This window comes from Tetrao urogallus (assembly GCF_951394365.1).
Source record: "Tetrao urogallus genome assembly, chromosome: 1".
Classification (NCBI taxonomy): Eukaryota; Metazoa; Chordata; class Aves; order Galliformes; family Phasianidae; genus Tetrao; species Tetrao urogallus.
This window is the reverse complement of record NC_136813.1, coordinates 83,307,106-83,331,047: the sequence shown is the minus strand read 5'-3', so window position 1 is coordinate 83,331,047 and position 23,942 is coordinate 83,307,106. Positions and strand designations below refer to the sequence as shown.

General features: G+C 36.4%; 1 protein-coding gene across 1 annotated transcript in view; it reads right to left on the bottom strand.

Annotated features, from left to right (window-relative positions):
- The window catches only part of USP9X (ubiquitin specific peptidase 9 X-linked), a gene marked incomplete at both ends in the record, with an annotated part of 71,935 nt that extends 48,535 nt beyond the window's left edge, over nucleotides 1-23,400 (bottom strand). The window contains 12 exons of the mRNA XM_079539686.1: nucleotides 3,902-4,038; nucleotides 4,885-5,091; nucleotides 5,455-5,559; nucleotides 10,719-10,871; nucleotides 12,093-12,231; nucleotides 12,308-12,559; nucleotides 12,818-12,933; nucleotides 14,062-14,280; nucleotides 15,049-15,161; nucleotides 21,488-21,567; nucleotides 21,877-22,022; nucleotides 23,305-23,400. Of these exons, the coding sequence (XP_079395812.1) occupies nucleotides 3,902-4,038; nucleotides 4,885-5,091; nucleotides 5,455-5,559; nucleotides 10,719-10,871; nucleotides 12,093-12,231; nucleotides 12,308-12,559; nucleotides 12,818-12,933; nucleotides 14,062-14,280; nucleotides 15,049-15,161; nucleotides 21,488-21,567; nucleotides 21,877-22,022; nucleotides 23,305-23,400 (1,763 nt within the window). The remainder of the gene's footprint in view (nucleotides 1-3,901; nucleotides 4,039-4,884; nucleotides 5,092-5,454; nucleotides 5,560-10,718; nucleotides 10,872-12,092; nucleotides 12,232-12,307; nucleotides 12,560-12,817; nucleotides 12,934-14,061; nucleotides 14,281-15,048; nucleotides 15,162-21,487; nucleotides 21,568-21,876; nucleotides 22,023-23,304) is intronic.
- Between the last annotated feature and the right edge of the window lie 542 nt (nucleotides 23,401-23,942).

The window sequence follows — 23,942 nt, the reverse complement described above, 5'->3', positions numbered from 1 at the left end:
CTACATACCACAATACCTACAACACTCTACAGTTATCACAACATCTTTTGAGAACAGTAGGGAAGGCAAGAGATTCCAGTCCCAGCTGTTACTGATTATGCATCTGAAAAACACATTTCACTGTAGATGCAACAACAGCTAAATTGATTCATCAGACCAAAGAGCACTGTCAATCTGGGTTTAAAAGACAGAAGCAATTAGCAGATATCCAGCTATATTATCTGCTACCAAGAGAATTTGGCACGCGAAGCAGAGAAGTCATCAAAAGATTAAGTTGCATAACATGCAGAGTTTTTCAGAATACTTTGAAAAAGGCAACAAATAGAAATTGTGTTAAAAAGCTTAAGTGAAATGAAAGCACAAAGGCAGAAAACATAAAGAACTTCATATACACAGAAAGAATATCCTTTGTTTTCTCTGTGAGAAGCTTCCAGTTATACTTCATTCCAGCTCTGTCAACTCCCTTTGCTCAGCATAAACTAGCAGTAAAACTAGCAGAAAACTGGATGCCTGTTTCAGTAGCTACCTGGGAGGTCAGCTCTAGACAAGAAGATGCATTTACAAAGGGCAACATTAAAAAAAGAACTCTGATACTTTGGGAAATACATATGATGAAACCAAAGGAAAAAGCACAAACAAGTGAATATTTTGCTGAATCAAGCTACTGGCATACATACTCATGTACTCAAAATAATATGCATTTGTACCAATCTTATTAAACACAGCCATAGGAAAGCATGATCTGCAAAAGATAAGTAGATCTTCCAAGATGTATTTTTCGCTTCTCCTTGCTCCCCTCAATCACATGCACAAATAGTAAATTTGGATACATGGATTCACTTTGCTTAGCAACCAGTTCAAAAAGTTTAATTATAATAACTAGAGTTATGAGCTACAAGTGGTTGCACAGTATTTGTGAGGAACAGGTATACTGCTAGTTTAGCCCATCTGCTAGGACAGAGTCCAAGGCAACGTGAAAAAAAGCTAATCTGACAAGATTTTTCAAGCTTGCTTTCTACAATTAAAACAAATTCACATGAAACTACAGAATTATTCCTTAAGCATCTAAGGTTGGGCTAATTGATGACACTTCTGCGTGACATACCGCTTTACTATTAAGTTGATGAGCATTGAAAAATTGATGTTAACAACAAAACTGTCATCTTCTCACTGCTGTTCTCTTCAGTGGGTATTAAAAGAGAATGTATAGCAAGAAAAAATATTCATTTTGAAATGGATGCCAAAATACTTTGGAAATGCTAATAAGAGCATACAATAACTAAACTGCATCTTTATTTGCTAGAAAACTATTCACAACTATTCACAGAGTGACTAAGTCCCAAATACTTAATTTAAATGGATTTATTTTAAAACAGTAAGAATATTTATCTGCATGTATAACTTGCTTAATGTAATGCTGCACATAACTCAGTTTTCAAAGTTGATGGATCTTCTATTAGACCAATACACACGGCCAAACATTAAAAACAGATATTAGAAGTGTAAATAACAGGCTGAAAACAGCAAATTCTACTTTTGGGTTAAAAAAAAACCCAAAACTTGAGACCAAATTGACTGCTGCCCTAATGCAGCCACAAAACTCCTTAACTCTTGCACAAGGTCCTACCAATATTCAGTTTATTCTTCTCAACAAGTAATTCTGGAGACTAATCTCATATCGCTAGGATAGATCCAGGTCAAACTAAGACTGGTTTACAAGAGACATTCCCTGTCATCCAACACAGAAAAATACGACAACTGTTTACACACTGAAAATCAATCTGCTGAGTAACGAAGTTGACTATTCCTTAATAGAAACAGGTATCCTACGACCAATGCAATAATTACTTTCTAATGTTACAGCAATTCTACTTAAGCTAAACTCCACAAAGAAATGCCGCGTGTTTTTGGAATTTAAATGTTGCCAAAGCAACTGTATAACCAGTTTGTCGCTTTGCTCAACTTCAAAATTTACTAGCAGCACTTCAACGATCCCTAAAAGAATCTCTACAATACCAATGGCATAACGTAACTTATCTATGCAAACCATCTGCAGCCTTAGTTGTTTTGGAGTGACTTTCTACTAGTCAATAAATTGAAGAGTAGTACATGGATAACAGAATGAACATCGCATGCAGAAAGCTCAGTGAAATGATTCTGAGACAGACTGAAACATGTTTGTGACAATTATTTTCAACCCAAATTCTAAAAGGATGATAGAAATTAAAGTTCTAAGCTGCTAAATATTAGACTGCATGCATTAGAATTTCCAAACGGTATCAATGTTAAGAGTTATCAGAAAGTTCAGAGGACTGGGAAAGTCATTAATTACTTCAAAAACATGTTTTCACTCACTATATTGTCTGAGTCACCACTGCAGTAACATCTGACTAAAGAATTCCCTCAAATGTATCTTGCTAATAAGGGCTTCTTCACAAGAAGAGAAATATGTCCCTCGATTAAAAAACCTTTATTTCAAAGTTTGTTTTCCAACCACATATTTTCAAATTCTGCATAAGACTGATATTTTACTTTGTGAAGGTTTCCTTGAAATGTGACAAATGGACACATGATCTCACAAATGGACAGTAATCTAACCGCTTGACTTACAAGGAGCCTGAATTTTTACAGTAAAAAGAGAAGTTAGGTTCTTCCCAAGATTAATTTGGAGCAGAAACTCAATTGGTGCTTTGAATGAGTTCTACTTCAGTAAATTAAAGCAAAGCTTCTTTGTTACAGCATCGTACCAAGAACTGCCTCACTTGAACAGGTACCACAAGTAACCAGATAGCTACAATTCCCCTAGATCTTCAAGAACGTAACAGTTTAAGGACTCTACGACACAAAAAAGCTGACTTACGTCCTAGTAAGTTGGTAACTTTGTGACCTTGCTAGAAAAAATTCAAATGATCGTTAATAAAAAGCTGTAAAGGATTAGAATATCATGAAAGCAAGAAATACTGTAAACTAAATTAATAAAGAAGCCTTTAATAGCTAGAAAAGCAATGTTATCACAGGTCCTTTAAGTTAATATCAGTAAAAAGTAGAGCTGGCTAAATTGAAGGTTTGGGGTTTTTTTCTTCCTTGATCTTTCTTGTAAGCAGACAGTAATACTGTCTTGAATAATTTACCTGCTTACAAAAAATTAAAACAAAAGAATTAATTAACATTATTGACTCACGTGGCTATAAAAAAAATTCTCAATTTCAGTGGTGAGAGAGAATATAGTGTAATGAAACCCAGCTCCTACATATTATCAAGTCCAAACTTTTTTTTTTTTTTTTTTTTAAACTTACACACAAAATAATGTTTATTCTTTATACGTCGTGTACTAATTTCACTGTTAGGCACAGAAGTCCATAAACAACACATCTACCATTCTAAAAATGAATAAAAGCGTGTTTGAGAAAAAAATGCTAGTTTTCTTACTAAACACTGTGTATTTGAATGCTGTCTATATATACATGAAAAAAAAAACCAAAAGCATCTTCAAATACAAATGATTTAACTCAAGTTCTCCCTACCTCCATAAAGAAAAAAAAAAAGCCTGTAAAGAATTGATCATCTTTACCTTTTCAACTTACAAGGGACATAGAATTACAGAACTGTAGGGGCTGGAAGAGACAACTAGAGATCGTGTAGCCCAGCTCCCCTTGCCAAAGCAGGCTACCTAGAACAGGTTACACAGGTAGGCATCCAGGTGGGTCTTGAATATCTCCAGAGAAGGAGACTCCACAACTTCTTCGGGCAGCCTGTTCCACTGCTCCATCACCCTTACTGTGAAGAAGTTCTTACACACATTTGGGCGGAACTTCCTATGCTTCAATTTATGGATGTTTCCCCTTGCCCTGTCACCATGCACTGCTGAAGAGACAGTTCTGTACTTGCATTTCATTCTTACCTCAAGTTTTGTGGTGCTTCACCAAACAAACTGCAAATTTCTCTAATCTGTTTCAGTGCAGGAATGACCCATTTGTCATTTGTGCGAAGCTCTTCTATAAAACGATCTATCCACTGGATCTTTTGTGTATCTCGATCCTTAAAGAACAAGTGTTTGCAATTAAGTGCATCTCAAAAACCATAATCATCCCCCTACTTACCTGCTTCTAACACAAAATATGCACAGCTATGCAATACTACATCCAACTGAGCTCTGAAGCATACATTTGTAAGATAAACCAAACAGGACTGCATGCTAGGAAGATACTACCATGATACAGTATCTCTGCCTGCTATATCCACTCAAGCACTTGTATTTAAGAAAAAGTATAGCCAGATAGGATCAATGGTCTTAAATTAATTTTTCTTCTTCTTTCACTTATTTCTACTCATTGGTCAGACTAAATTGCTACAGTATACTAAGAAACAATAAGGAGCTGTTTCTTAACTAAGAAAAAAACATGTCAATGGCTGTTAAAAAAAAAAAAAAAAGTAGTAGTTTTCAGTGTCTGTTGCTAGGCCTTTTCTGGTATTAGCTAAGGCATGTAAGGACTTATTGAAAAGACAAGTTAGCATAAAAATTTGGGGAATAGCAAAGATAGAAGACATCTCCCTCTCCAATTCAGAAGATGAACGGAGGGATGCTTCTCCTACTTACTTTGATTGGGTTCTTGGCAATTCACATATGGTTATTATAGTATATTGCCAATTGCTTTAGTAGTTGCACACAAGACAGGAAAATCTCTATTTCACTCTCCAATTAAAGCCACAAGTGTGCTATTTAAAATACATTGTCATATTTTAAGAAATGCCTGAATATTCATTCTTTCATTTCATTATAAAGAACTCTTTTATTAAATCATCAAATACCACATACTTTCCACAGGGAGTAAAATGAAACTGTTAGTTAATGATTTCGCAACAAAATCATACCAGATTACCCACCTGTGAACAGCTGTAATCTAAGATTTTAATATGGGCACTAAGAGCCTGGTCCATGATATCAACTGGTACGTCATCACTGTGAGCCAAATTCCACAAAAGGTTCAGCACTTTGTGTGCCATCACGCCGTCCTTGTCATCTTCTGCGAGACGACGGATTAACTCGAGTAGCTTCTCACGCTGTTTTTTGCTTGCATTTGTCCAACTTGCCTAAAGAAAGATTTTACTCAATATGAAAACCGCGCTTTTTAATTTCATACATTATAATCTGAACTGTAAATATGAAGCAGAAAATAAAAAGATGCAACTATATAAACAGTCATATTTCAGTCATATTTCTTTCGTTAAAAATAATTGCAATGTGTAAGTCAAAATTGAGCAGTTCTAGCATTTACAGATAAGATGTACTCAACTTTGAGACTTTAAGGATCTTTAAATAAACATCACAGATACGCCTGTAAAACTTAACAATACACCACTAACTAGTTCATTAGTCGGCAAAACAGACTGGACATAGCTACTTCTTGGAAGTGCAACCCATTTCCTGAATATAACCAAAACATGCATGGTTACCTTAAAACAATCGAACAAGTGATCAAGCTGTTCAGGAGAGAAATCCCAAGCTAATTTTGCAAGGAGGTCATGTACATTCTTTACAATGGCTTCATGTTTTCCCGCCTGTTAAGACAACAAAATCGATCAACATCTGTAACAATTAATATTAAGTACTAAGACATCCTCTTATTAAGTACTAACATACCCTCTATTGTTTTTACAAGAAGGCCATCTGTAGTGGCTAGCAAGAACGTCCAGTGTTGTGGGCAAACTGGCACTGACTTCACTGGAAATCACAGTATTCGGATTTATTTGGTATGTAAGTATTCAAGTGCACACACTGCAAATGCGTATTTACTCTGTAGGAGGAATACTGCATCATCGCAGCATTCATTTTTAAATCATGACAGGATAGTAAAAGAAAGTTTGTAAATGTATTTTAATTTACAAATAAACATTTTAACACAGTTTTTTCTTAAGTATTCAAAACCTGCTTTAATGTATTTCACTGAATTTAAGCTGTAAAACAATTTTTAGTATTTCTGAAGTATTTCCTTTGTGCTAGCAGTTTCATTAAGAACTTGTTAGAAGATAGCATTTTGAAATTAAGCAGAACCTTATAACTTTATAAAATATAGCAACTGAACTACTACAACTGTCAAGGTGTTGAGTTATATACTTGGTAGCATTTTTAATCAGTTTGTTTATCATCATTTTGACATTTAAGGAGGAAGAAAAAAATGGCTGACTTTTAACACTGTGTGAGTTTTCCTTCAATTCCCAGTAGGATAAATGCATTCCATACTTTGCATCTGCACTCATGAAAAACAACTTCAGACTGTGTGAATCAATAGCTGATTTATTGTAGAAAAACTTCCTCTAAGCGGAGAATAAAAATTAAAAGCATACATAGAAAAAAACAACCCTCTGATGCAATTAATCCAGTACAATATTAAAAATGGATGCATAAGCAGTTTTGAAAATCATTTAAAGCTCGCATCAGTGGTTCACTTAAAAACAGCAGAAAATAAACTAATATGCTGTGTCTTAGAAATCTTAATTGTGTGCCCTACATTTACCAAAAAAAGCTGTAACATTTATTTCTGTGTCAGATTAGGAGAAAGGGAATTACTAAAACAGTTGCAGCACTCAATTTTGAGATCATCTGCTTTTTTTTTTTCCCCCCTCTTTCATCAGGCTACTTTGTGGATAGAAAGAAAAATGAACAGCATACAAAACTGGAAGAGCATCTCTAGATTGACATATGAAAGAAGTATCACTGAGGTGGGTAACACAGGAGGAGATAAGGAATCCAGAGTGTGACCCTGTGAACTTGCTGTATGGAAACAGGGAAGCCTAAAGTTCTAGTTAAATACTTTGGAGTATCAGTAATGAAACTTTTATTCCTTGTCCAACTGGATGAATTCTTGCAGGGGCTGTAACTTCATGCCTGCCTTTAGATACATCAACATTATTCTTCAAATCTAATATACTTTGATTTTGAGTGCTGACTTTTTAAGACAATGGAAAACATCAGTAAAACTTATGCTGCTTTTTAAAGCCAGAAGAAGCTTTTATTACTTCTCATGAACTTTTTTTTTTTTTTAAATTCTTATTGTATGCTGAGATTCTCAGAGCACTTCTATATCATTAATTGTATATTTGTATCTGCTCAACCTCTAAATCTAGGCAAAAACATAATGGCTCCAGTCTGAAAGCAGAACCACATCAGTACTGCACTGAGTCAGAGTTAAAATAGCCTGCCTGTTATATAAAGCTACCAAGTAAATCAACTCCTCACTACTGACTTTCGTGCTCCACCTGCTCTGAGAAGCACTTATTTAATAAGAACTTATAAACATGTACAGTAATGAAGAGGGAAAAAAAAAATCATTCCATATTAGCAGATTTATTCTTACCCCCTTATCTGATCTAATTCCATGGGCAAAGCCACGGTGAAAACATCTACCTGAATAAGGCCTACTGAATCCAAATTTCAATGAAAAAAAAAAAAAAAAACAAAAAAAACTAGACAAACCTGCAAGTGCACTGTGGCAACTATCTAACAGAAAGCAAAAAAGGAATGAGCAGAGCAAGCCAAGTATTTGAGGGCATGAAAGATTTATTCCTGAAGTTATTTTGCAACTGCTGGAGTGTACTTCCCCTATCTTTCAAGGGTTGCAAAACATGCTCACACTCTTCTGGAATAACGTAAGCATGGCTTAAACTAGCTTATCCATACATCCCAAATTTCAGGCAATAGTTATTAGTTATTAATACTTAGCAATAATATTTAACTGCTTGGAAAACTTTTTCCAAATTTCAGTTACTTTTTCCTATAGCAGGTGAGGCTCTAATAAAGCTAATACAAGTCTACTAGTAGTATAATTACTTTTTTAAGTCTTTCCTTCTGCCAAGATAGCTTGGAAACTTCTACAGACCACAAGCAAAAGCAAACAGTATGGTCATAGACCTTCATTCAAGTGATCCACATACTACTCTAAGCTACATTTTTTAATTTCCTGAATGACATTTGGGGATAACTAGGGGAAAAAAAAAAAAAAAAAAAAAAAAGATCTTGCCTGTGCACTTACTATATAGAATCACCAAGGTTGGGAAAGACCCACAGGATCACCCAGTCCAACCATCCACTTTTCACCAATAGTTATCACTAAACCATGTCCCTCAACACAATGTCCAAACGTTCCTTGAACATCTCCAAGGCTGGTGACTCCACCACCTCCCTGGGCAGCCCATTCCACTGCCTGACCACTTTCAGAAAAGCAGTACTTCCTAACGTCCAGCCTAAATCTCCCCTGGCGCAGCTTGAAGCCATTCCCTCTAGTTCTATCACCAGTTACATGAGAGAAGAGGCCGACCCCCAGCTCACTACAACTCCCTTCAGGTAGTTATAGAGAGCAGTGAGGTCTCCCCTGAGCCTCCTCTTCTCCAGGCTGAACAATCCCAGCTCCTTCAGCTGCTCCTCATAAGCCCTGTGCTCCAGACCACTCACCAGCTTTGTTGCCTTTCTTTGAACCCGCTCCAGGGCCTTAATGTCTTTCTTACAGTGTGGGGCTGAAAACTGGACACAGTACTCGAGGTGTGGCCTCACCAGAGCTGAGCATAGGGGGACAATCACTTCCCTGTTCCTGCTGGCAACATCATTACTGATGCAAACCAGGATGCCATGGCCTTCTTGGCCACCCAGGCACACTGCTGGCTCATGTTCAGCCAAGCATCAATCAATACCCCCAGGTCCATTTCCTCTATGCAGTCTTCCAGCCACTCTCCCTCAAGCCTGCTGCGTTGCCTGGGGTTGTGCAGGACCTAGCATTTGGTCTTGCTGAACCTCATCCCACTGACTTCAGCCCAGGTATCCAGCCTGAAACACCAGAAATCTGAAAAAAATCAACCCTTCACTATGTTACCTGGAGTACCAAGTAGTTTAAAAGTATCCTGAAAATGACATGCCTGAAAACAGGGACACCTGGGCAAATTCATTTAAGTCAAAGAGAAGAGTGTTCAGAAGAGTGTGAAGACAAGGAAAGAAGGGATATACTATCACTCAATTCCTGTATTAGCCCTCTGTCTTCAAACCAGGATGTAGCCTTCCTTCCTATAGTAGAATTGATATTAGGTCTTATACAATTATATTTAGAGCTTTACTATAAATATATCCTTGTTCACAAATAAATTCACTGATGCTTATTGCTATCCTAAAACTACCCTTTATTTTCTGACTACTCAACATTTAATTATCATTTTGTCCTTTTAACTGCCCTTTATGTAAACTAACTTCACGCAGTACACACAACTAAGAAGTCCAGCCTCAATGATCATTTAAGTGAACAAGTAAATATTCCAAAATTTACAATTTTTGAAAAAAATAAAAATAAAAATAAAAATAAAAATAAACAGTAAACGAACAGAACAACCCAATTATTAGAACACAGATCAAAGAACTTGCTGTTAAACAAGATCTAGAACAATTGTTATTATAAGCCTTATTAAACAGTTCCCTTCACAGGGGAAAAGCTGTACAACTGTGGTGAATTTACAGAACAACACATATTCTTGATGTATTTTAAAACATTAAATCCTCATCTATATATATATACACACACACACACACACACACATATATATTTTTTTTTCCAATAACTTAGACTTTGCTCAAGCTTGAGGGTTTCTAAACACTTAATAATATTAAAAAAAAAAAAAAAAAAACACATCGAAAAACATTAAAACATATCATTTAGGGCATTATCCAAATGCCTCAATGAGAGGCACAGGGCATCAGCTACATCTCCAGCAAGCCTGTTCCAGTGTTTGACCACCCTCATGGAAAAAAAGTTGTTCCTAACATCCAGTCTGATGCAACTTTGAGCCACTCTCAAGCATCTCGTCACTAGATAACATGAGGGAAAGATGAATACCTCTCTCCCCACTTGCCCTGCTCAGAAAAGGAGAGAACACTGAAGAACTCTGAGCCTTTACAAGTCCAGTGCCCTTAGCTTCTTCTCATAACACATGCCTTCCAGCTGTTTTATCAGCTTTGTTGCCTTCCTCTGGACACAGTTAAGTATCTTAATTTTTTGTTTTGTTTTGTTTTTTGTTTTTTAAACTATTGAGCTCAGAATTGCAAAAAACACTCCAAGCGGGGCTGCAGAAATGCAGAAGAACAGCATCATCCAGTAACGAACAATCATTTTCCCTAAACCTCCTCCTGCCATTAACACAATTTAAAAAGCTTTCCTTGCTCTCTAGAACATCACCAGCCAGACTTAACTCTGGTTGAGCTTTGGCCTTTGTTTTCTTCCTGCAAGTATAAACTGCAGCTCTGTAATCTTCCTGTGTGGCCTGACATTGATTAGAGAGATCATACGTTTTCTTTAACTGCTTGAATTCCAAGTAGAGTCCCGTTTGCCAAGACGGTCTTCTGTCCCACTTACTCGACTTACGGCATGTGGGACTGCCCGATCCTGTGCTTCTAAAAGGTAGCTCTTAAGTAACCAGCACTTGTGGACCTGAGCCATGAAAACTGATTCCTAGAGGACACAGCTCTTTGAAGACTTTACGTACATGCGCAGTTGATCTCCTTTACTGAACACATTTGAGAAGATAGAATCTGAGACAGAAAATCCCAAAAACAAACGCTATTTGGTTGCAGATTTTTCCTAAGTTTTGTCTAATACCAGTCATAAGAAGCACAAGTCATCTCAGTTCATGACACAGAACAAGTTTACTCCTGCATCGGAGTGGACTACAGCTTAATACTTTACCTGTGCAGCCCAAATGTTGTCAAGATCCTGCAAAGTGAGGGCTTTTTCTTTGATGACAAAACGAAGAATCTTCTCTAACTTCTCTACATATTGAGGTTGATGAAGACTATCTCTCAACACAATTGATAAAATATTATTCTGCTGGATCCATTCCTGATTATAAAAAGAAAGTAGCGTCATCTCAAATTACTCAAGTGCTACTAATAATATTTAGGCTAAAAAGAGAAAGTTCAATCTGTTACATATTGATGTTTTTATACACAATGTTCCAATTGGGAAAAGCTATGAAGGATGCAGTCAAGAAGGTGTTTATATCTAATTTTCTCTTAAAAAAAGAATCAGTGTTAATAATAATTGAATTAGAGGCAAATATTCAAGCAATATTTAAGTAGATGCATTTATCCCAGTGGTGTAAATGCCTGAAAATAGCTTCATACACCAACTGAAGTAAAGCAGCATTCTAATGTCAGAAAACAAGTGTTGTATCAAATACAGTATCCTTGACTACAGAAGAAAAGCATTCAATCCAGTCTCATAAAATCCTGAAATCTAGATATTTTTACTTGAAAACAGAGGCCTTGTCTGAGATGACTAACTACAAGGAATGTGTGAAAAAAGCATTTCCTTCTATTTATTGAAAAGGTCAAATTTTGCAATAATATCTTTTTTTGCCAGCAGTTCTTCTGCAGATTACAGGCCAGTAACTAGCTACGATGTTGACCAATGGTGAAAAAATAACTTCAAGTTCTACGAAGTTTAAAAGAAGAATTAAATTCTTAACTTTATACGCCCTCATTTTATTAGTTAGCCACACGCACACACAAGCGCAGAAGGATATCTGAAGTATTTGAATATTAAACAATCACAAAAGGGGATGTCTAGAGTTTCCTTTATCAAACAATATGAATCAACATTTTATTTTTTACACATTTCAACTTCTGAAAAATGAAATGCAGAATGATTACTCAGAATTCTGACTAGAAAAAAATTATTTGATGCACAACAGGACTACATCCTTATTTCAACAAACATTTATTTAATGAATACCCATTTTTAGGTCTGGTGTCACTAAAGTTTCAAAAGATGAAACTGGTGTGATTCAGTTTTTTCATTTGCTTTTTAAACACTATATAGAAACCATGCTATTCAAGGATCTCTTTTTAATGCAGGATTTTTGTAGCACAGAAAATATTTAACACAAGTTTTGGAACAAATGCAGCAATTTTTAACAGAAAGACTACTACTTAAATGACTTATTACCATGATGTTTAGAATATTACATAGCAAAATTAGCAGTGTGCAGGACCCATTCTACAGTTAAAGCAATAAGGAGGAAGAAAGTCTCCTCAATAATTTATGGGGAAGAGAACTTACTGCCATTCTTTCAGCTGTAAGCCATTCTTCCTCTTCAGGATTACCATGCCGGTGAGTATAATATGATACACTGGATATTACTTTGTTAACTTCATTTAGTGCATTCATTTTACCATTGAAAGAAGAAATTTGTAATAACCTGTAAGACAAATTGAATGTAGTTAGTGTGAAACAAGTATCAACAGCAGCATATCATATTAGGAGTAGCATCTTACCTAAGAATCATTTTTAACCTAAATATTTCTAAGTTTTTTACAGTTTCTTCTTGTCCTGGAACTCTTGAAGCTAAGTTCTTTAGAGATTTGATTATCATTGATAGAGCATCATTTTTGGCTTCATTCTTTGCTTCTTTTTTCAGTTCATCATCTGTTAGATTTTCTAAAAATTGTGGAACCATTTCTATAATTGGAAGGAAGTATTTCTTCACTGTATGCAATGTTAGAAATTCGTAACATTGTCCAAATGGCCTAAAAGGAAAGAAATAAAAAAAAAAAATCAATCAAAATGCCACAATTAATAGTTGTGTAATATTAAGATAGTAAGGAGCAATTAATTCTAGAAATTCAAGTCTGCTTACTAACATACAAAATTAAAGGGATCTATTTAAAAAATAAGATGTAGCAAGAGAGTGCTTCAGCGAAACACTAATTTTTATGCTAACTTCATATTTTTATTTAACATAGTTCAACTTTCCCAAATATGTAAAACATTCTTTAAAAACTTACTTGATGAGAGCTGCAATTATCTGAACATTCAATGCTGATCCACTCATGAAGCGATCATGCAAGATCTGAAATCCATTTAATGTGCCAAATTTGTTGATAAGATCTACTAGCCAACCCTGCAATATAATAACCAAAGATTATCTGACATTTATAAATAACTATGTAGGATTTCTTTCAAGTATCTACTGATAATCATGTTACTTTAAAAAAATGACTTATCACAGTAAGTTGCTAGAAGGTAACAGAATTGACAAGGAACTAGTTAATATAATTTAAATATTAAGTTTGAAGGAAATACTTAGAAATACTAACTTTCCCATTATCATAGAAAAGTACAAATGCTGTATATTAGTTACTCAAGGTAACTTATCAAATACCCAAGAATAAACATGTCTGTATTTCAGGTCTGGCTGCTAAATTTCTACAGAAAATAGGTCAATTTTGGTATTCTTTTCCAGTCCTAGATGTGATAATGCTGCATAAAAACACAGCAAAAAAACACAAAATAACATTCTTATTTATAAGACCCAGCAATGCAAGAAGACCAAGGACACAGTTCTTTATCTTCTGCTCTCATATATCAATAGCTAGCAGTACTACCAAAAAAAAAAAAAAAAAAAAAAAAAAAAAAAAAAAAAAAGAGAGAGAGAGAAAAGAAAGAAAGCAAGCAACAAAATACAATTTAGTTAGCTTCTGAGTTTGTACCAATGCCACTTAAAACACAGTTCTAAAAAATCCAGACCCACGGCCTGAAACAGGTTACTAAACTGAATCGTCAGTTGAGAAAAACAAACAAAACAACAAAAAACACAACAAAACTATACTTGGGATCTATTACAAAAAAATCCTACGTTATTATTACATAACCCCCTTCTTAAAATACGGCATCTAAAAAAATCACAGGGAATGAGAAGTTACATCCACCACCCAGCAAACAGAAACAAGCCTAACAACACAGAAGGAATGGCACTGCAAAAGTTACGCCAGCTTATCACAAAAACACAATACAGTTCAATGGTGGACCAATGACTGAAAGAGCTGTAAGGGCAAGTGTACATCAAATAAAGACTTATTGAGGGTCAAAACCAGCAAAATTTTTTTGGTGATACACAAACAAAGTAACCCCACAAAAGTACTTCCCACCATGCCTCCCCCAGAAACTCTTCTCTATGGCTACTGGATAGTTAGGTAACACTAAGTAAATGAATACATTCAGTTTAACAGTTCTGAAAAAACTGTCATACCTTTGGTGAGCGTGGGTCAGGAGGACGTGCATAAAGTTCATCTTCAGCAAGCTGGACTCCTGCAGGAACTGTTTCAGAGGGACGTGTACCATTGTATAGATGGAATTTGCAGTGAGGATTTAAGGCCATGGCAAGAAGTTCAAGAAGGGGAAACCAGTCTTGGGACAGCTTGGCCACACAGAGTTCTACTAGTCGATGAGTGTTGTTAATAATACATCTCTATTAAGAAAAAACAACACACCAATACAGCAGGTGACTATTCCAATACAACCTATAAACTCTGAAAGCTAGTTGCAAATGGTTCAGAGTTGCCTAAGAGTTTTACAACACTGTACTTAAAACTTTGTACCTCTTCCAATAAAGGCTTTGAACAAACTTAATCTGAGTTTAGCTAGAAATTAATTTAGAAAAAAGACTAAAATATTTTTGGTTATTTAAGACACTTAGGAATCACCAACAAACTAGCAACTTTTCCTTCTTTCAGTCATTTCTGTCACAGATTTTAATTTGTTTATCAAGATCTTCAACAGTTTCTCATACAGCACATGACCAGCTGTCCAAGAGATAGCTTTGAATATTAAAATAGCTGCCACAAATATCCAGAATTTAGTAGGCAGCTACAAGCTTTTACTAAAAAAAGCAAGCCTTCTCATCCTAGCATGGACACAAAAATAAGTAGGTATCTAGACATCCATCCAAAGACAGCCCATTGAACAGGAGTTGCTCTACTGAACGTACAAAGTTCAGTTTCTGCCAGCATCATCCCTTGTTTTATTTCCTTCCAAAAACAGCAGAGGCAATAATATGACGAAAGATTATTTTCCTTCCAAAAGCCACATATGTAAGAACTCTCCCATTTCTCTGTTGTGCTCATTTTTGAAAATGACATTCAGTCTCTGCTGTCGCCTCAACATCACAAATGCAGCCTCCATTCTTGTTTTAAAATCACTTGCTTTTCAAAACAAACAAACAAAAAAATCAACTTACATGGATTTCAAACTTCCAGCCACTCACTGCCTCATCAGTAAGGATTTTTGTGAAAGATATTGTCAACCCATCTCGAAAAAATCGCTGGCATGCTTCGCTTTTGACATCAAGGCCTATTTTAAAATAAAAAAGAAACAATTACGATATATGTAATTTCATTAGCTGTCATTAGCATGCGCTTACAAATACTGAAAGTAGTGATTTAGACAAAGGTTTGGTGATCAAAGTTTCAGAATTATTTTTAAAAGGGACGCCTTGTATGAAGCTAAACTTACATAAGCTTAAACATACAAAATATATGGTAAATTAATATTCTAGTAAAGACATTTCAACAACTTCACTCCTCTAGTTAGTTTTTCAGTTATTTTAAAACTAATCGTTCTTGTTGTGCTTGTAACACCAGAGGTATAATAGCAAAAGTAAGAACAATCTTTGCTTTTTACACCTCCATAATACATGCATTTCACAGAATCACAGCATGGCTGGGGTTGGTCGGAAGTTCTGGAGGTCTCAGGGCCCAACCCCTGCTCCAGTGGGGACACACAGAGAACAGTGTGTAGGACCACGTTCAGCAAGCTTTTGAAGACCTCCAGTGAGGAGACCCCACAGCTTTTCTGGGCACCCAGTGCCAGTGCTCTGTCATCTGCACAGAAGTCCTGCCTGGTGTTTAGATGGAGTGTCCTGTGTTCCAGTTAGTGGTGCCTCTTGTCCAGGCACTAGACACCATGGAAAAGCAGCTGGCTCAAGCTTCTTTGTACTTTCCCTTTGTACAAAGGGTCAAATACACATTGAAAACATTTCTCCAAGCCTTCTTCCCTTCAGCTTAAACAGCCCAAATTCTCTCAGTCTCTCCTCGCGGGAGAGGTGCTCCAGTCCCTTTATTATCTTGGTAGCCATCCACTGAGGTCTTTCCAGTATGTCCAGGTCTTTCTTGTACTGAAGGGCCCAGTACTCCAGGTGTGACCTCTGTGTTCTTGATGTACCAGTAAAATTCAGCAAGCAAAGAGGAGAAAGGGTAAGATCTGCTCAACTTCCCAGATGCAACTGATCTGCAGAATTAAACATTAATCTTTTCTTCTGCCACTGTCAACTAAAGTACAGTTTTCTGTAGTTCTGCTGCCAATATAACTTGATGAACCCAATATAACTAGATGCCAACACTGCCATAAATCTTTTCAATCCAATATGCACGAAATTTAAAATTAAGTACAAGTCCTCCATACTTTTCTTTTAGTTATTTAAAATGCTTAAGTTATTTAGAACTCAATATAAAACTGTATCTCCCTTTTAAAAGTTCAATTACAAAAAACAAAATAGGACTAACAGTCAACAGGAAAGCATACCCAATACGCATGAATACACAATGCAAACAAGAAAAGCCTCTGGGCACATTAAAGAAAACTGACCTGCTCACAGTTTCTCTACAGAACAAGTTTAATGTTCAATCAGGTAATTTTAGCATTCAATAAACCCACAGCACCCAGATTCACAAGAATTGCTGTCTTTTTCTTCTCCTCAACCCTTAACTTCTTAATACTTCCTGACAGTAAAGTTCTACTAGTTTCAAAGGACTGATTTGGCTTATCAAATCGAAAGTTGTTCATGGTCACAAATAACTGTGCAACAGATGTTTTCAAGAGAAACTTCTGTGCTGCATGTTATTACATCCCACAAAGACTTTCCAAACTCTTGTAACAGTGTTTGTCAGCCTATACATTTACGGTGGGTGCAGATCTCAAGCAGCTTGAGTAAAGCAAGAATCTTTGGAGAGCTATGTTGAGACCTATGCCAGCACTCTCTTTTATCACTACCAGAGGTACATGACACACACTGTTAGCCAAGTATCAAAAATTCCACATTAACTTCCTATGCAACTCATAGTCTGGATGGCTGATATCCCTACTATGAAGTATAAAGAGCAACAATAAAAGGCCATAAACCACAACAACAAAATGACAAAAAGAGAACGCAAGAGATGGATACTGCCTCAAACTTTGGCATTTGCAAACAAAGAAACAAAACAAAGAACTTGACAAACTCAAGGGTGTAAACACTACAAATTCACCCTACAAAAAGACGAGGATAAGAGAAGCCATCCAACTCATTCAGTGTGACCTAGAGGAAATGTTCCGTTCAAATCTAACAATGAATTTAATTCTTGAACACAGATTTAAAGCATGCCCTCAAGTCAATTTAATGCTCCCTTGAGTACAAGTGCAGCACTAACATCTCTCTTTCAAGCACCATCTCCTCCCACAGTGGTGGGCCAGCTTCAATCAGCAAGACTTTTCAAATCAGGTTCAAAGAACACTAAAATAGATTATGTTTCAAAAATGTATTGTCCTTTCTGTGTTTCAATGAACTTGGAAGAAGAGGGAAGATGGAGAATCTCAGAACTTGTATGACTCCTAGATACATAGTCACCTTCTACCTCTTTTTACAGTGTTCCAAGCTCTTGAAATAACATATAGTACTCATGGAAGGAACCAGGGCTGGGTGTCTACAAGGACATGAGTATCAGGGTAACAGGAGTCTTAGAGACAGAGTAGAGTGGAAGAAGAAGCAATCAGCAATTCAAAGATACCAAGAAAAGAACCACTAGTTACATTAGTTACTTGCCATCTACTGTTTGAATCAGATTCAGTATTATCCCTAACTCTGAGGTAAGACCACAAGCAGCCTTTTTTGCCCATTCTCCAAATTCTGGGGACAGAGAAGGATAAGGAAGAAAATGGCTGAGAAGTGCAAGCACGCAGCACCAAGCTAAGTATTTAGAGAAAGGTGGTGGAATAGACGATGCAGAGAGAACAAAGCAAGTATTTTAAGGTGATATGCAGCATACAGTTATATGGAAGCTGTAATTAGGGGGACTGGAGGAGGAAAAGCTGGAGCATCAAAACCCCACGCACAGACACCCAACTCCTCTCCAGTACACTGAACTAAATAACTTTGTAGCTGCAACCTCAGACCTAAGTTGACTCCATGCATTGCCATGGCAACCTGAAGCTCCCCCTAGACCTGGAGTCTCAGACAGTGCAGCACGCAAACAGTGGCTTGACAAGGATACATCAGACCTTGCAGAACAGTGACCTGGAGCTAGTGAGCTCTGAGGAAAAAACACTTGTTCACAGATGCAGTGCATCCACATCACACTCAGATTCTTGCTGCTCTTTCTGCTCTTAATCAGCAGGAATACTTGAGTCCTTTTACACCAGAGCATCACAGTGAACCTGCTGATCATTTTGCTCCATTGGTTCTAGCCCAACAAAACTGGCTAAGTTTTGGAACACAAGAGTACTCTAAGAAAATGCAGAATATAGTTTCAGTAATGAACTCAAGGGTGGTCCCACAGAAATGCAGATGTTCATCCAGATAAAAGTTTATTTTTTTAACATACTTTTAAGGACCTGCCTCTCTTACAAGCCTTTGTGATCCATCAGAAACAAAGATTTGGGACTGAAATTGAAGATTTAATCTGTGTGGTGACATTTTATTTCAGTTTGAATAACCTCTGAGATGTAAAGTTGCCTTGTATCTCATTTCTACATGTGGCACAGCAAAGCTTTAGCAGCACGTTAAAAACTGAACATAAACACTATAAAGAACAAAGCAATATAGAGCTACTGAGGGAATTTTAGAAGAAAGAGCAGAGAACATTTCAGCCGTTCAAAAACAACAGAACTAAGAACAATTTTTCTCCCTTATAAACTTCTAGTATCCAAATAACCATGACATTTATTTCTGGAGCAAATTTCATCCAAAACAGTTAACAAATGTTCCAGAATTATGTGAAGATAAACATCATTCTTGTTCAGTGCTATTTTTCAAGAAGTTATTCCAGACTATCACTTGATAGTCTTATGGCTCGCTTAATGAATAATAACCCATTGATGCCAAGACACAAAAAGATACTTTTCCACAAACAAACATCTGTCAGGAATAATGCAAGTCACAGTCTAGGCGGGATTTGTACTACTCTGTCAAATATGCTCACTGCACTTGAATATGGCAATGACGAAATTGTGTTTTCATGAATACTTTCAATTCTGAAGTTCCTTTAATTTCAGTTCCAGAAACTATTTCAAGAGAATGCAGCCATTTTCTTCTAAAGATAAGGTCACAAAGAAAGGAATTCCCCCAAAGTCCCTCCAGAAAGCCAATGGCCACTGACAACATGAGGAATAAAAAGCCACTTGAGAGCTCCAACCACTAGAAAAAGGTGCTTAATCAAAACAAATACAATAAATGAAGTCGTGAGATAAAATGAAATACAGGCTGCATGTATGTATGTAGTTCAAACAGTCGGTTACTTCTCAATTTCTCCTGTCAGTTCTCTCCTGAAACAGGGCCCAGGTTAAGAAGAACGCTCACAGATGGGTAGCCATTTCAGGTCTTACTGAAGTAACAGAATACATTTTCAAGTATAGGCATATATAAGTATATATACTTACATAATTATTTGTATTACTTATTAAAACAGTGTCAGTCTAGTTTGGAACTATAAAAGCAGTGCCTGCTACAGCAAATGAGCGCCCTACCACATACATCGAATGCTGGAAAGTACATTAAAAAACAAATGGAAAAGGACAGTGTTAGCCACTGGATAACTTCTAATCGCAGGTAAAAACAGAATCTAGGATTTAACTATAAAAATAACGGTTAAAGAGCAACTATTTCTATCAGCTTTCCCTTATTCTCCCTTTTTTTTTTTTTTTTTTTTTTTTTATCCTTAGCCAATAATCCTTTTATATGTCAACACAAAGAAATTCATCCAGAGGGCAAGAGGAAATAGCAAAGCAGAAGCACTTTTCACATGAAGAGTATGCGTAGATTCCCACTGTTTTCCATAGCTTTAAGAGGAAAAAAAGAAAAAGACTCTTTGTTTGAGAACTTTCAGCTACGTCTGATGCTTTTGAGAAGAACAGCGATGTTAAGAGTAGCCAAAAATCTCATTCTACTCATATTACTTCATTGCATTGCACTGACATGTTTTTGTGTCCGTTTTATTTTTTAATATGACTTAACAGCTGGCAGTACATACATCTCCTCTCCCGTAAATCATAAGCAGAAAATCTCTTCTCACTGCACTGCTTCAACAGCCTACACACACAGAAGGGTGAATTTTGTAGTTCCTGAACAGGTGCAATCTCTTAAAAAAGTCTGCAGTCTTCCTAAAATTCCTGCCAAATCCAGCTATATGCAAAGAAAGCTGATTTAAAATGCAACTCCAGCTGATAAATCAGTGTTAGCAACAGTGCATCATTATCCTATTTTGGACCACTTTTGCAGTTCAACTTTTGTTTCTCCAGAGAAAGAAGAGACAGAAAACAAACAAGGGGTAACTCCAAATTTCCTGACCAAAGCCAGCTTTTTATTCTTAGCACCGCCTAAGTATAACCTTTATCATCATAGAAGTGAAGTCATCTCGATGTAGCTATGTCACAGAAGGAACAGGCATTTTGTATGTCACTATATTTAAAACACAACTGGCAAGTATAGGTACACTAGAAAAGTATCTAACTTTAGGCATCACTCACATACTGAGGCAAGAACAAGATTACAGATACATGACAAATTATCAATTTAGTGAACATGTACACAATCTCGACAGGGAACTGTCCTAGTTCCAAGCAAGTCAGACACAGCAAAAAATATGGTAGGTTATTATTATGCTACTTACCATTCTAACTTTCCTCTAATATTCTCAAAAGCATGCATATGCCAAAGTTGAATTTTAAAATTATGGCAAAACAACTGAGAATCTAGATTAGCAACTCAGTTAAGATAACACAAAAACAAACAAAAAAACCATATAAAAACTAACATTTTTTGAGTTTTAGTATCTGCTATCAAGACCAAACCCCCCAGGTCTGATATCAAAGCAAACAGAGTAAACAGGTAGGACAGGAATGACAAGATTTTTTTTATTGCTGTGAGCTTCTTCAACCTTTCTACTTATACCATATAAGGCATCTAATTTCTACATACATGGATAATTTCTTCAAGTTATTGATTTATGAAGGCTTTGCATACTGCTCACTGATATTGAATCTTTAGGACCAGGGCTGTAACAGAAATAACTGAGAACTTCTAAGCCTCCAATGGAGGCTTAAAATCCTCACAACCGAAAAGCTTATGCAGCAAACTGTAGAATCATCTAGATTGGAAAAGACCTTCAAGATCATCAAATCCAACTACCTACCTGACCCATCAAGTTCTATCACTGAACCACATCCCTCAGTGCCACATATGCCTTAAATACCTCCAGAGACAGAGACTCAACCACATCCCTCTGTGAAGAAATTCTTCCATATATCTAACTTAAACCTCCTCCGGCACAATCTAAGACCATTTGTCACCTGGTCCAACACAGAACATTTCCTCATGTCCTATCACTCGTCAGCTAGTTCAATGATCATTCATTCCCTTTTCAGCTTACCTTTTTTACTCAGGTCAATAGCAGCTTCTAGAAGAACTTCTAATTCCCCCTTCGGCAACACAGGAACAACCCATCGAGGCCTATATTCAAAAACAAAACAAAACCATGCATCTCAACTGTGCTTCTTAAAAATGAGGAATCTTTGTTCTTTTTTAATGAAAGATAAAAAATACCCATTTTTAAAGGCCCTGATGAAGGCTCTGCTTTCAAAAACAAACAAACAAAAAAAAAAGCCCACAAAACTTGATATGAGCATTTCTTTCAAACTCTAACCAAACAAGAAGTCTTTCAAGCAATCCAGTGAATCGAAGAAGCACAAATCCTGCTTTCACTATCAGGATGTTTTCACAAATAATCTACATGAAAAAATGCACTAAGTGTGAAAGTACCTGTTGATCATGTCATCCAACTTTGCCAGGTCTGTGTGTGGAAACGCAGGCTCCTCATCTTCAAGCTGAGGTGGAGCATCTCCTTGGCCCTGCTCATCAGGCGGGGTAGCTGGAGAGTTCTCATTTGAAGAATCAGGTGAAGATGTCTAAAATTGGTACGGAAAATACTTGAAATACAGTCTACGCTTGTGTGCCACTTATTTTGGCTTTTTCATTCAGATTATATTTCAAATTATCACTTGAACTGTACATCTGTCACTACCAATAATATTTAATAATTTCATTTTAGATCTATTAAAAAAAATAATAAGACATTAAATGTGCTATATGTTTTCTATTTGAACATTTTAAGCATTAACGTACTTTCCCGGAGAGAAAATTGCTGTAACTTTTTAAAAAATTATTATTATTTTTTATTTCATTTTGTAACAGATTGATTTTCAGCAGACCAGCTATCTAGAAGATGAAAATAAAAACCATATGGATACTCTGTTTTTACCTATCTTTTGAAGTTGAATATTATATGTAGAAAAACTTCAGCAACAGCAAAGCAAAAAGATCATGAAAACATTTTCTGAAAGTTTACAACAAGTAGAACAGTACTGTACTTTACTAGCCAACTACAAGCACACAATTACTTAAGCCCATTCCACAGAGAGGGAGTGAGCAAGTGACACAGTGGCTTACCTGCCAGTTGAGGTTACCCATCACACATGTACCAAACAACAACTGATTCTCAAGAATAATAAATATTAAAACCTATGATATTTAATAAACATCATCTAAATACTGTATAAAAGCAAAGGAGTATTTTTTCTATTAACTGGTTTGGGCTACAGTCTTTAAATGCATCTTCTCTGGTTTCCTGATAAAGAAGAGCCGTTGCATTATGATGCTGTATGTTTGAAGGTTTTTACTCTTCTTTGAAAGCAGAACACTGTGTTTAAAAGAAACATGCCATGTCATTCAGGCAGTCTAGTACAATGAACAGGGACTCAGCAGAAGACAATGTAAGAGAGAAGATAACCACCTCCATAAGCTCCTTTATCCACAAAGTGCATTTACAGAATTGAGCATAAACTGAAGTCACAGAGTACTTATACCAACGTGTGGCAGACTCAACAACAGAGTTGTGAGGAAGCCTCTGCTATCATTCCAAGATGACTTCATATTCCAAATAAATATGCTTTACAGAACTATGTCACTGCCTGAAAAGGGAGTATTTTTTGCAACACGGTGTTCCCTAACATTATCTACTTTGTCAACAGCACTGTCTTTATCCCTTAAATTCCTTTTGCACTCCCAAAAACAAAGAACGAGTTCACTTAATTAGACATCTCTAGCACTACATAAACTCACAGTTCAGATAAATCAGAAACACTGTTCTAAAGAACCAACTTCTAGATAACTTGATTGCTAGTATCATACCTGATTCTGCTGGAGGGGAGGCTGGGACTGTCCATCAGGAGCCTGGCCCTGGCTATCATTGCCTCCTACCGGAGAGCCACGAGTCGTGGCTGTCATACTCGACACAGGGCAGATCTTTGCAATTTTGTCTGCTTAAGTAGTTGTTGTGAGAGAAGAAATTATAGTCCACTTAGTAAAGTTGAAGTACCAGCATATGCTTGCTTTAAAAAGCTCCAACTCAAGAACATGCCATCTTGCAGAGACCATTGCATAACCTGGGGGGAAAAAAAAAAAAAAGACAGTATGTTTTAGAGATACATGCACATAAAAGAAAAGTCACTTGAATCTTGAAAAGAGCACTACAAAAACAAACATACTCCCATTAAAAAACTCTTTTATTTTAGACTTACTATTTCTTTTTACTGAGTACATTTGACATCAAAAGAAGGTAGCATTTGAAATAATTAACACGGTTTTAATGCTCCAAGTGAGAATTCCGCCTTTATATCACTGAGAACCAGACAAGTCCAAATGCAACAGCTTAATATGACCTGATTAAGAGCACAAAAAAAAAAAAAAACCAAACCACCACACTTATCACATTGCCGAATATTCTACTCCTGACTGTCCAAACTGCAGCTGTATGAGTGGGAGTGGAG